Raw genomic sequence first — 13,107 nt, 5'->3', positions numbered from 1 at the left:
ATAAACAGATACGATGTCAGGTAGTGAAAGAGCATTGAGGAAAATACAATGGGGTAAAGAAAAAACAGGGGTGGGACAGGCGGTGCCATTTCAGATCGCAGCCAGGGAAGGCCTTTTGGAGGCAGTGGCATTTGAGGTCTTGGAGCCAAAGACCTTCATCGAACAAGCACAATGAGCACCTGAGCCTTGCAAGTAACCAAAGAAAGGAATTCCAGGCAGAAGAAAAAGCAAGTGCGAGGGCCCTGGGGCCCAGGGGAAGAAAGTGTGAGTGGGGAGGTACAGCTAGACAGGGCCCTCGGTCCCTGGGAAGGACTTCGGCTGTCACCACAGGGGACATGGGAAGCCCCTGCAGGGCTTTGAGCAGAGGCATCACGTGATTCAATGCATGTGTTAAGCGATCGCTCTGGCTACTGCGCAGCTCAGCCCCAGCATAAAAGTGGCAGGGATCTGAAACTGAGTGTTAGGATCCTAATCCAGGTAAGAGACAGAAGACTCGGGCTGGAGTAGGAGCCAGGGAGGAGGTGCAGAGTCGTAGATCTGAGTGGATTCTGAAGGTGGCGCCATGAAGTTTGTGAGAAAAGAGAGTCCAGGCTGCCCAAGAGGCCTTCTCCTGAGCCCCTGAGAGGATGGGGCAGCAGCAGCTGAGTGGAGGCTCCATGTGGGGAGGAGGGGGTCCCTGCTGGGGAGGGAGGGAGTCAAGGATTCAGCTGGTCCCCAGGGAGACTGGGGCACCCTTTAAAGAGCCAGGGGCAGAGAGGAGGCAGTGAGTGACGCCCGTGGGCTTCAAAGGAGAGGTGGGCTGGAAACGGGGGCTCTGGGCTGCTCCCTGGGATCACTGGGAATTAGTGGAGAGGGAGAGGGAGACAAGAGAGGCCTGTGGACAGGGAGGTGGAGGCACCAGGACAGGGCTGGGGAGGAAGCATTTCACAGAGGCTGAGTGGCCATCGGCTGGGAGGTCCCGTGCGGTTGGGTGGAGAGCAGCGGCGGTCACTGGTGACCACGATGAGAGCAGCTGAGCGGTGTGGTCAGGAGCTAACATGACTGGCATGGGTGGAGGAGACACACGGAGGAGAGGAAGTGGAGAGAGATCATGAGGCAGCTTTATTGTAACGGGGAGCAGAGATACAGGCGGTGGCTGAAAGGGATGTGGAGTCCCACGAAGGGGATATGGCCAAGACTGGCCTGGGGCGCCCTGCTGACAGGACAGGTAGACCAGAACCCATCCTCCATCTCCCTAGGTCTTCCCATCGGTGAGTGGAATCCCTCCCACAGCCCTCCCATTACTCGCTCAGGATTGGGGTGCTGGGGGGACACACTTAGAAAAGGTTCATAGGAATTCCACCCTGCAGGAGTCATGGCACCTGTCCCCATGGAAATCTGATGGGGAAGACTCCGTCCTTGCTTCCTGCACTTGCCAGATTTCCAGCAGAAAATGGAGTGAGTGGGCCCCAACACTCCTCCGGGAAGGGGACAGATGCTCCCACACCCCACCGTCTGCAGCCCCCATTCCTTCACCCACAACATGCACTGAGCTCCCTCTGTGACTGCCCCTTCCCTCCTTTCTCATGAGAAGTCAGATGTGTCAACCCTCAATGCCTGGGCTGCCTGTTATCTGCTATGACAGAAAAATGCCACATGTGGAGGCAGCACAGGTGAAAAGGAGATGAGTCTTTCAGAGGAGGTAACTGGGGGCTGGGTCTTGCAGGGTGAAGAGGAGTTCATCAGGTAGAATAGGTATTCCATGCAGAGGGAACAGCACACGCAAAAGCTCAGAGGCAAGTGGATGAGTGTAGCTACGGAGTGAGAGAGTAGGTAGTATTCACTTATGAAGGTGCTTTGATACTTTACTGAGGAACCCAGCTAAGGTCCCCTGAGGGCTGACATGACCAGAGCTGGATACTAGCTTCCTCATGTTGGGGGCCAAAGTACAATGAGGAGAGTCCAATTTCTTACCTGAAGAATCCCCAGATACCCAGACGGTACTGAATCGTCACCACCACCACGTTTTCATGGGCAGCGAGGGCCAACCCATCATACGTTGATGCTCCACCCAAAAGCAGCCCCCCTCCATGGATCCACACCATCACCTGGGCAGAAGGGGAAGCAACAGATCAGTTGCAGGACGCAGAGCCAGGGAGCACTTCGAGGGTCTCTTGTTTGGTGATGTGCCTGTAGATCACAACTGAAGAAGGATGTTACCCAAAGTTCACCAGCACCCAGCAAGGTTGCAAAAGGTAGTCTCTCTCCTCTATAATTCTCCCAACTGGGGCCCAAGCCACCACCCCACTACGCACACTGTGGCTGCCCCTTCTTACTATCCAGCCTCCAGTGCTTGTCCCCAGGCTCTTCATCATCACAGGCATAGCAAAGGCTAAGGATGTCTTGGTCTCTGCCTCACTTCTATCACCCTCAAGCCTGGACTGTTCACGCAGCTCAGCATACCCACAGGGCAGCCCGTGTATCTCAGCTTCATCTCAATTGACTCTCAGCGTGAATTAAACTTCTCTGTGCATGAGTGATTGTCTTGAGAAGCACAGATGCCTGTGATGGTGTCTCTTCCTCAAATGCCTCCTTTATGCCTCTGCATCCCCAATTCCTATCCATCCTGCAGATCCCAGGGTGCCTTCAATCAATGGAGGGGTGCTACCCCTCCAGAGTGCCTTCAATCAGTGGACTAACACTATCTGAGAATTTACCATGTGCCAGGGACTGCGCTAATACCCGGGGATGAGAGTGGATACAATTCCTAACACATGGTTCTCGCACTTTAAAAGTCCACGTAGCAGGGAAGAAGTGAGAGTGGCTAAAATAATAATACTGTAATAATATCAATAAAACATAAAAGAACTCATAACATAAACTATGTACCATGTGTCGTCCTAAGCACGGTAAAATAAACTATCCACTTGGTAAGTACCAATACTGTCTTATTTTCCAGGTGGGAAAATGGAGGCGCTTAACCTCCCCATGGTCCTACAACTCAAAAATGGTAGAAGCAGGACTTGAACTCAGGCAGTCTGGCTCCAGTGTCCACATGTTGAGCTGCACAACACACTGCAGGAGCCGGCCACAGTGAAGCGAGTCCACTGTTAGTTACAGGAGTACAAGCCTGCCTCTACCTGCTTAGCTGGGAGCTGAGATCAAGCTTCGTGGTCACCCTTGACTGATCATATGTGATTAATCCCATTTTGAGGAAACAGAGCCTTAGACAAGTTAAGAAACGCCCAAGACTCTCAGTTAGTCAAATGCAAAACCAGGATTTAAACCCTGACCATGTAGTTCTAGAACCTGTGGCCATTCCTGGAGGTTCTCCCACCTCCGGGTTCCCGGAGCCCTGTTTCTCCCACACCTCTAATGCCTGCCTGCCTCCTGCGGAGGGACTGAGCGTGCATCCATCTTTGCATGAAGGCTGACCCAAGGGCTGGCCTGCAATAACCTGCTGAAGGAAGCATATGTCTCTACGGCCCAGATGGCAAGATCCTTGAAGGCAGGGGCTGCGTGAAGTAGGTTAATGTTTCTCTTTCCCCTGAAGCCCCAGGTGTAACTGTGTATATGGGCCCCGAGTACACAATAGAAGAATGAATGAGTGAATGAATGAATGAGTAAAACTCTCCCACTTCCTCTCTCTTGCCAAGCACATGTAGGGACAACTTTTAGGCCCAAGTTTGCAGACCTGCTCTCTCACTCCTGGGGATCATGCCACGGTGCCCATGGGAGACTGGCTGGATGCAACACTCTTTCTTCTTCTACCCTGGGGTGGCCTCCTTTGCCAGTAGACCCTTCCCACCCTCCAAGCTACAACTGGCAGCCTGCCCCATCTCCTGTCCTTCATTTGAGAAATGCTAACTCACTGGATCATCAGCCTTTGCCAAAGCAATTAGGGAGGAAATTAGGTACAACAAAATCCCAGATATTTGGCCAAAGGCAAAAGGAAGTACTCCTGGGATTGCCCCAGGCTCCGCCCCCAACACCCATACCCAGACAGTGAAAGTTACCCCAGATCGATGTGGCTGTGCTAGAGAAAGGCCACATACGAGCTCAATGCCCTACTCCATGTCAAAAGCACTGGTTTGCATTCAGGACATAGGTGTAGGCAAGGACTTCATGACCAAAACACCAAAAGCAATGGCAACAAAAGCCAAAATAGACAAATGGGACCTAATCAAACTCCACAGCTTCTGCACGGCAAAAGAAACAGTCAGTAGAGTGAATCGGCAACCAACAGAATGGGAAAAAATTTTTGCAGTCTACCCATCTGACAAGGGGCTGATATCCAGAATTTACAAAGAACTAAAGCAGATCTACAAGAAAAAAACAAACAAGCCCATTCAAAAATGGGCGAAGGATATGAACAGATACTTTACAAAAGAAGACATACAGGAGGCCAACAAACATATGAAAAAATGCTCATCATCACTGGTCATCAGAGAAATGCAAATCAAAACCACATTGAGATACCATCTCACACCAGTTAGAATGGCGATCATTAAAAAATCGGGAAACAACAGATGCTGGAGAGGATGTGGAGAAATAGGATCACTTTTACACTGTTGGTGGGAATGTAAATTAATACAACCATTGTGGAAGACAGTGTGGCGATTCCTCAAGGACCTAAAAATAGAAATCCCATTTGACCCAGCAATCCCATTACTGGGTATATATCCAAAGGATTATAAATCATTCTACTACAAGGACACATGCACACGAATGTTCATTGCAGCACTGTTTACAATAGCAAAGACCTGGAACCAACCCAAATGCCCAACGATGATAGACTGGATAGGGAAAATGTGGTACATATACACCATGGAATATTATGCAGCCATCAAAAACGATGAGTTCACGTCCTTTGTAGGGACATGGATGAACCTGGAAACCATCATTCTCAGCAAACTGACACAAGAGCAGAAAATCAAACACCGTATATTCTCGCTCATAGGCGGGTGTTGAACAATGAGAACACATGGACACAGGGAGGGGAGCTCTACACACTGGGGTCCATTGGGGGGAAATGGGGGAGGGGCTGGGGGGTGGGGAGATGGGAAGAGATAGCATGGGGAGAAATGACAGATACAGGTGAGGGGACGGAAGGCAGCAAAGCACACTGCCATGTGTGTACCTATGCAACAATCTTGCATGTTCATCATATGTACCCCAAAACCTAAAAAGCAATTAAAAAAAAAAAAGCACTGGTTTGAAGATCAGAAGACTTGAGTGAAAATTATCCTACTGGGTGACCTCTCTCTGGGCCTCAGTTTCTCTATCTGAAAAGGAAGAGTTGGGGTGTTGGCTTTTCTCTAAGTCCCTTCCACTTCTAACATTGGAAATCATGTCTTACCCACTCTGGGTATCAGATTTTTAATCTAGTAACTAAAAGTAATCATTCTCATCCTTCATTAGCATAAGGGAACTTGGAACGATTAAGATGTGCATTAAAGATGCACAGCAGATTCCCCCAGAGGCCCTGTGTCACAGGGGAAACTGAGGCATGGAAAACCTGTGTTTCCCGTGGAGGCCCTGGGGTCTCTGAAACAATCCTGGCCTTTGCAGCTCCCTCCCCAAGCTGCCTTCATCCACTTCTGGTGTGGCCCAGAAAATCTAGGGAACTGGAACTGACACGCCTCAACCAGGGTATCCCACGGCTTACCGGCAGCCTGCTTTTCTTGGTCAAGTCAGCAGGAGTGTAAATATTGAGGTAAAGACAGTCTTCAGAAAACTTGAGAGGAATGTTCTCCTTACGGTTGGTTAAGAGCTCGGAGAGAAACTGCCCCGTCACGGCATCTTGGGAGCACCTGGGGATGGAGAAAGAAAAACCCCTGAAAGTTCAGCCAGATCTAAGCCAGGTGTCTTCTGGGAAAGGGCCTTGGACTGGGAGGTCCAACATATGGGTAGGAGGCTATCAGGGCCTTCAAGGGGGACGCTAGGACTCACTAAGGTCTCCTGAGACCAAGCAGAGTGTGAAGAGCTTCACACCTTTTCCCTTCCTGAAGACTTTGGGACTTCCAGCATCAAGGAAAGGAGACAACCAATGTACTGATCCTCCCTGGGAGGTGACATTTCCTGCTATAGCTCAGGAGTGAAATCTTTGTGGGACAACATCAGGAGAACTGTGCTCTAGTCCTCTCTCTGCTATGCATTTACTAGGCGACTTTGGGTGAATTCCTTTCACATTCTGGGTCCCAATCTGCCAGGTCTAAGTGAGGGGAGTATTTCTACATGGGTCTTGCAGCCCTGACATGCCAAGATTTGACCATCAACCCATCCCAGGCAAGTGCTGAAGGGGCTCAAAGATCCGACATAGATGAACATGTGCAATAGTTACTGAGTCCTCCCAGTGCGCCAGGCACTGTTTTAAGCACTCTTTGTATAGTAACTCACCCAAGCCTCAGATCAGTCCCATTACATAGGTTCTATTATCTCAATGTTAGATGAGAAAACAAGCCCAGAGAGGCTAGAGAACCTGGCCAGCATCACATAGCCAGGAAGACCCATGCCATGTGGTGCTTACACACAAGTATATATATATATATATATATATATATATTTTTTTTTTTTGAGACGGAGTTTCACGCTTGTTACCCAGGCTGGAGTGCAATGGCGCGATCTCGGCTCACCGCAACCTCCGCCTCCTGGGTTCAGGCAATTCTCCTGCCTCAGCCTCCTGAGTAGCTGAGATTACAGGCACACGCCACCATGCCCAGCTAATTTTTTGTATTTTTTAGTAGAGACGGGGTTTCACCATGTTGACCAGGATGGTCTCGATCTCTTGACCTCGTGATCCACCCACCTCGGCCTCCCAAAGTGCTGGGATTACAGGTCACACAAGTATATTATAAGCAAAAGTCCCAGATCTCAATGTAGCAGGATGAAGACATCACTGCCCCCACTGCGTACATGAGGAAACTGAGGCACTCAGTCTCCAGGATAACAACTGTCAAGTGACAGAATTGGGGCCAGTAAAGATGACTTCTTGATTCTCATCCAGGGACATTTCCCCACATATCACCAAGAGTAAGGGGCATGATAATCATTAATAAAAAAGACATTCTAATGTGAAGAAAGGCAAAAAGAACTCAACCTCACTGGTCTTCAGGTTAATGCAAACTAAAGTGGAAAATAATATTGCAGTTATTATTATTTTGCCTATCCACTAGCCAAAATCATTTTTAAATTACTCCAAGCGTTGCCAAGAGTCTGCTGAATGGAGATTTTCATCCATCAATGGGAGGAGTGTAATTGGAAAATTTGGGAGGGAAATTTAACAAAAGATATATACTCTTGGATTCAGAACTGTCATTTCTGGGAACTTACCTTAAAATATTCATGCATGTACATAAAGATTTCACATTCATGATGTTATATTATTAAAAACAAGATATGTAACAATGACCACAAATAGAAGCTTGGGGAAAATTAATTATGCTTCAATACTAAATGTAATGCTGCTGTTAATATCAGGCTGTGCTATAATGGCATGGAATGATGCTCATGATATACTTATAAATAAGCGAGGCAGGGAGCCAAATTATCTGAGTATAGCATTCCAATTTAAAGGAAGAAAGAATAGAAATAGGTAAAAAAAAAAAAAACTGGAAAACAAAAAAAAATTAGATGATGACACTTTACAGTCTAAAATATTGCTAGCTGTTGTCTCTGAGTGGTGAGATATTGTACGTGATTTTAATTTTCTTACTTTTCCTTCTCTGTATTTCCTAAATTTTGTGTTAAGAAGTATATATTACATTTGCAGTCAAAAAATAAAAATAGTAAATATTACTTTTTTAAAAAAGCAAAGAAAAGACACAGCCATAGGTGGGCTGCTGGAAACCCCCCAAGTACCTGGCTGCAGAGATGAATGGGGTCTGGTTTGATTCCTATAAGAGTCCTTGGTACCCTGGGGGAGTGGTGGTGAGGCCAGTCAGAACCTTTGGGGTTTTCTTCCCAGCTTGGCCAGGGTGACTGCACACGCCTGCCATTGTTCTCCTCAGGAACAGGGAGCTGGGCACAGCTGAGAGTTGAGCACTTGCTGAGTGGCCACCTCAGTACACTTCCCACCCACACACCTCCTGGCTCATCCCTTTCCCCAGCTATGCCAAAGTTCAAGACAGGGGAATTCATGGGATCCTTACTTCTGATCTCCCTCACCTGCTCAACTGCTTCCTTGTTTCCAAGGCACGTATCCTGTTCTAACATATCACATCATCCATGGAGTAACTTGCATGTTGCTTCTTACCTGTCTCCCCATGCTAGAATGCACGCTCCATGAACCTAGGGATCTTTGCTCTGTTCCCTAATAGATCCCAAGAATCCAGAACATGCCCAGCACACAGTAGGTGCTCAATAAACATGTGTTAAATAATAGACTCTAGAATGCTGTGAGAGTTCTGGAATGTTCTTAAGGATCTACAATGATCTCAGGATTCCAGAGCAAAGTATCAGCCCATGGGGGGACTGCCTTGACTCCTTCCTGCATCACGTTGAGGCGAACATCCCGCTGAAACATGCCAAATCCACCCCTGGCTTACATGGGAGGGTAGGAGGTGGCATTCTTCACGAAGCTCCATGGCTCTGCAGGTTGCGGTGGAGTAAACCTCAGGGGTCCAAGAGGGGGCTTGGCAAAAGGGATTCCCAGGAAAACGGCCACAGGCTGTGCAAATCCTTGTAAGCTGGTGAACTTCCCCAGGACTTTACCATGCACGGTGTCCACCACAGGTGGCGAGGACGGGTGCCCTGCTGGACATGGAGAAGAAGTCAGAACGCATCAGAGGCAAAAGCTGAACCAGAGTTCCAGGTGGGGTCTGCCACTTTCTAGGTGTGTGACCTTGAATAAGTCACCTAAACCCTCTAGGCCTCAGTTTTTCCTGATGTAAAATAGGGATGAGGATCACTGTCCTTCCTAACTCATTGAGCTGGTTTAAGGAGCAAATTAGAATTGGAGGCATGAAAACATTCAGCCAAAAATCAATGCAAGAAGGGGAGCTACCAGGAAAGAATAAGACATTTAGCTTCCACCTTAGAAGCTTCTGGAAACATTTATCCATTAGAATCCTGGCACTGAGCCGCGAGCTGGCTGAAAGGATAAACAAGAGTTGCCCTGTACTCTCGGAAGCACTGACTCTGATAGGGAAGGGTCACATATACACCTGACCCTGCAGCTGGAAGGAAGTGGCTGTGTCCTGGAAGAGGTACCCGTAAGGCAGTCCAGGAACTAGAAGAGACGGCAAGGCCTTCTGACCGTGGGCATCATGGAGAAGCTGGAACTTGCAGTAGGGAAGGATTGAATACAGGGAGATGAGAAGCAGGGAGTGGTACAGAGCAGAAAGAAGGAAGGGAATGTGCGGAGGCTCAGAGGCAGCAGTATGCAGAGCTTGCCTGGTAGGGGGTGGGGGGGGCGTGGCCCAAGTGCAACAGGTGGAGTCTGAGGGGTTTGGAAAATATTCCTGGAATGAGAGAACACATGTCAGGGAGGGCCTAAAATACTGGTTTAAGCACTTGAGTTTTGTTTAGTGGGCAAATAAACAGCAGGAACTGTTCTGGATAAAGAAAATGATCAGATCGAGGAAGAATCTTCTGGTGGCCCTAGGCAGGGCTGCTCCATTCTTGCAGTGCAGACAATGCTTCCTCATTGAGCTGAAATTCATTTCCAACAGCCTATGCATCAGTCCTTGGTCTACCAGCCATGGGACTGTGGTGGCCTGATCTCATCTGTGGCCTGTGGCTTTTCAGACACTTGATCGTGCCACCCACCCATCTGGTCCTATCTGTCTCCAGTGACCTCAATTTTTCTAAGCTTGCCTCCTAGGAAATGATTTCCAGCCTCTTGTCCTCCCAGCTGCTCTGTTTTGGATGCAGACAAGACGTCAACACCTCTCTCAAAGTGTTAGGCTAAAATAGGACAGAACAACTCAGATTTGGATCTACAGTGGAATATCCAATCGCAGTGGAAACCCCTTATGCAAAGCCCAGTTACACAACAGCATCCATGTCTCATCTTATTAACAGCCAACCCCAGAATGCCAGTTTTAGCTTGTTTTCTTTTGTTGTTTTTGCTAATTACAAGTAACTGTGAGATGAATGTCCTTGGAAGCATATTTATTGACATAGCAATGGGTGGTTGGATTGGGGGTGACCTGTTATCTGGATGATTTCCACGTGTTTTGCAATGTATGGGATTTCTTGTCTTCACCTGAAATCCTCCCCACCACATGTTAATTACTTCAAAATTTTAAATAAAAAAGAAAAAAATATGAAAAAAATGATGATGTCTAAAAAGTATTTTGAAAGACTTGGAGACCAGGCACAGTGGCTCACCCCTGTAATCCCAGCACTTTGGGAGGCCAAGGCAGGCAGATCACTTGAAGTCAGGAGTTCAAGACCAGCTTGGCCAACATAGTGAAACCCCTCTACTAAAAACACAAAAATTAACCCGGCTTAGTACAGTGTGTCTATAATCCTGGCTCCTTGGGAGGCTGAGGCGGGAGAATCGCTTGAACCTGGGAGGCGGCAGTTGCAGTGAGCCAAGATCGCACCACTGCACTCCAGCCTGGGTGACAAAGCGAGATTCCATCCAAAAAAAGAAAGACTCGTTCCCTGACCAGATGCAGAGGACAAGGAAGGGAAAGAAGGCCAAAGAGCCGACTTGTGATGCTGGGTCCCTGTTTACATGGGCTCAGTGGAGATGTCAGTGAGATATCCTGGCAAGATAGTGCCACGGGACAAGCACACTGCAAGACTGGAAGGAAGCCTGGAGAAGAAGCAGGATCCTCTCCTAGATGGTGAAGGCACACACCGTGGAGGCGTATGCCTTCATCAAAGATGCCAGTGTGAGAGGTAAGGAAAAAAAAAAACAAAGATCAAACACAGGGTCCACTAAGCCAAGAAAGAAGATCTATCAGAGTGGGGACAAGAGAGCCTCCCGGCGTCCTGGAAGCCCAGGGAGGAAGAAGGCGAGGTGCTGGCTACGAGTGCCGAGAGCTTCAGAGAGGTGGAGAAGGAACAAGGCTGAGCGGAAACCACTGGGCTGGCCTTTCTCAGCTCAGGATTCCCTTCAACAACATTGTGTAGATGGCAGCCAATTGCCAAGGGTGGAAAAGTGGGTGAATGGGGGGAGGCAGAAACAAGAGTGGGAACAAGAGCAGTTGCCGCTGATGTGATATGAAACACGAACCCTGTGGGTGCCTACTCCATGCCAGGCATGCATTCCAGTTTGTTTAAACGCATCTTCAAAAAAGCCCTGCTGGGTAGGCATCAATATTCCCATTTTACAGAGGAGGAAACTGAGGAAGTGGAAGCAGCCGGTATGGACTTCCTAAGGAAGGAAATGGATGGCATGGCCAGGAGTAACCAGAGGTAAAGGAATATTCAGCTCCAAATAGGGTTCCTCTCTTCCTCTGCCTTCACACAGTTCAGGGCTCTCCCAGTGTCAGGCTGCCAGAAGGAGGACAGGGTGCAGACGGGGCCTGGGCTGTCAGGATTACGACCCAGAGACAGACCCAGCATGATTTCCCGGTTGACCTTGGGCAAGTGCATTTCCCTGTGTGAGTCTCAGTTTCTCCGTCTATAAAATGGCCCTGGGGGTATTAAGAGGCCCCTCCCTGCACCCCTGAATGTACCATGTGTTTTGCTTTCTGTATTCGGACATCTGAGGCTTTGCTGACCTTGGAGAAACTCTCCTTCCCAGGGTCCCGCCAAACCAGAGCCCACACCCCAACCATGTCTTTGATCCAGTTGCCATGCCCTGGCCACTACCCACCTGCCGTAATCACGCCAGGGCCAGGGACAACTAGGGGCAGCCCCCGTGCCCCCGAGCCCCCTAAATTATCCCAACTCACCAGTCCTCAGCCTGCCTGCCCTGCCTTGCCTCTTCTTTCTAATGGAAGCCACAGTAAAAGCCGCTTGGCCTCAGATCTGCCCCACCCCCTTCCCCTGCTCTGCTGCTTTCCCTTGTGCCCCATCCCCCACCTCACTGGTGTCCCCTCCTGTTGGGAACATTCGTAAGGAACTGTCTTTTTAATGGCAAGAGGTCCTGATATAGTGGCCTGACCACAGCTCATATTTTCTATTCATACACTACTTTTTTTTTTTTAACAACGCCTTTATTTATCCACCCCTTTTTCCGTGCTTTCTCCACCCCAGGCGCTGTCCAGAGCGCTTTAGAAACAACGACCCATTCCTCCTCACCAGAGTCCAGTGAAGTAGGTAGCACTGCCACCTCTATTTCAGAGAGGGGACAACCCAAGCACGGAAACGCTCAGTCCCTTGCCTAAGGACACAGCGAGGAAGGGCCCGGCCGGGACTCAAACCCATGCACTCTGGCTCAGGGTCTCGATGCTCTTAATATTCTGCTAAGCCGCGGTCCGTGATCCGGCCATGACTGACTCATTAGGGGACAGTAAACTGAGCTGCCTAAATTCCTCCTGTGTGTGGTGTGAGGTTGGCCGGCAGCCGGGCTGCGTCGGGGCGAGCAGTGCAGGGCGGTCTCAAGAGTGTCCATCCTCCCTGCGTCTCCGCGCGGCCCGGACTGCCCGGGCTCAGCTGCTCCAAGTTCAAGTCCAAGTCCTAGTCCGGAGGGCGCGCACCCCGCCGAGCTAGACCTGTTGTGCCTATGCGTCTAAGCCCATGTCCGCCCAGAACAAGGATTCCCAAACGTGCCCCGCACATGTCTATTTCAGAAAGACCTACCCCAAGTCGTGGAACCGGCGAGGGTGGCCAGGAAAAGAGCACGGAGCCACATCCTGGAAGGGCGACAGCTCCCGGGGCCTGCGAGGTCTCCGTGCAACTCAGGAACTGCACTGTTCAGCCCCAGAGCGCAGCCCTGCCCTGCGTTGCCCATTGCCTCCTGGTCAGATAACAGAAACGCCCTTTTCCCCAGATCACCCTGGGCTTCTATGGGGACCTTAAGCCACGCCCACCCACAGTTTACCCTCTCTTATTAAAGCAGGTTGGACTATGCTCTCAGATTACAGAGAGCTACAAACGCCCAACTGCTTGTTACAAAAGGGTTTCTCCCTTGCAGGCCTCTAACCTCTGTGCGCTGTGACGGCCCCCAAACAGGGTGGGGCCGTCACAGGTAGCAGGCAGATGCTTTTAGGCAAAGAGAAGCTTTGG

General features: G+C 49.5%; 1 protein-coding gene across 4 annotated transcripts in view; it reads right to left on the bottom strand.

Moving 5' to 3' along the window:
* Positions 1-12,868, bottom strand: part of LOC101048092 (liver carboxylesterase 1) — a 33,222-nt gene extending 20,354 nt beyond the window's left edge. For 2 of the 4 annotated variants that reach the window (XM_039480607.2, XM_039480599.2), the window contains exons 1-4: positions 12,682-12,868; positions 8,526-8,733; positions 5,648-5,792; positions 1,954-2,087 (exon numbers count right to left, since the gene is read on the bottom strand). In XM_039480607.2, the coding sequence (XP_039336541.2) occupies positions 1,954-2,087; positions 5,648-5,792; positions 8,526-8,733; positions 12,682-12,832 (638 nt within the window). In that variant the 5' untranslated portion in view covers positions 12,833-12,868. The remainder of the gene's footprint in view (positions 1-1,953; positions 2,088-5,647; positions 5,793-8,525; positions 8,734-12,681) is intronic. The other 2 variants (XM_039480614.2, XM_039480600.2) reach the window with 1 other exon arrangement.
* Positions 12,869-13,107: the final 239 nt, after the last annotated feature.

Source organism: Saimiri boliviensis, chromosome 1, assembly GCF_048565385.1.
Source record: "Saimiri boliviensis isolate mSaiBol1 chromosome 1, mSaiBol1.pri, whole genome shotgun sequence".
NCBI classification, from domain to species: domain Eukaryota; kingdom Metazoa; phylum Chordata; class Mammalia; order Primates; family Cebidae; genus Saimiri; species Saimiri boliviensis.
The sequence above is the reverse complement of the archived record's forward strand: the minus strand, read 5'-3'. Positions and strand labels throughout refer to the sequence as shown.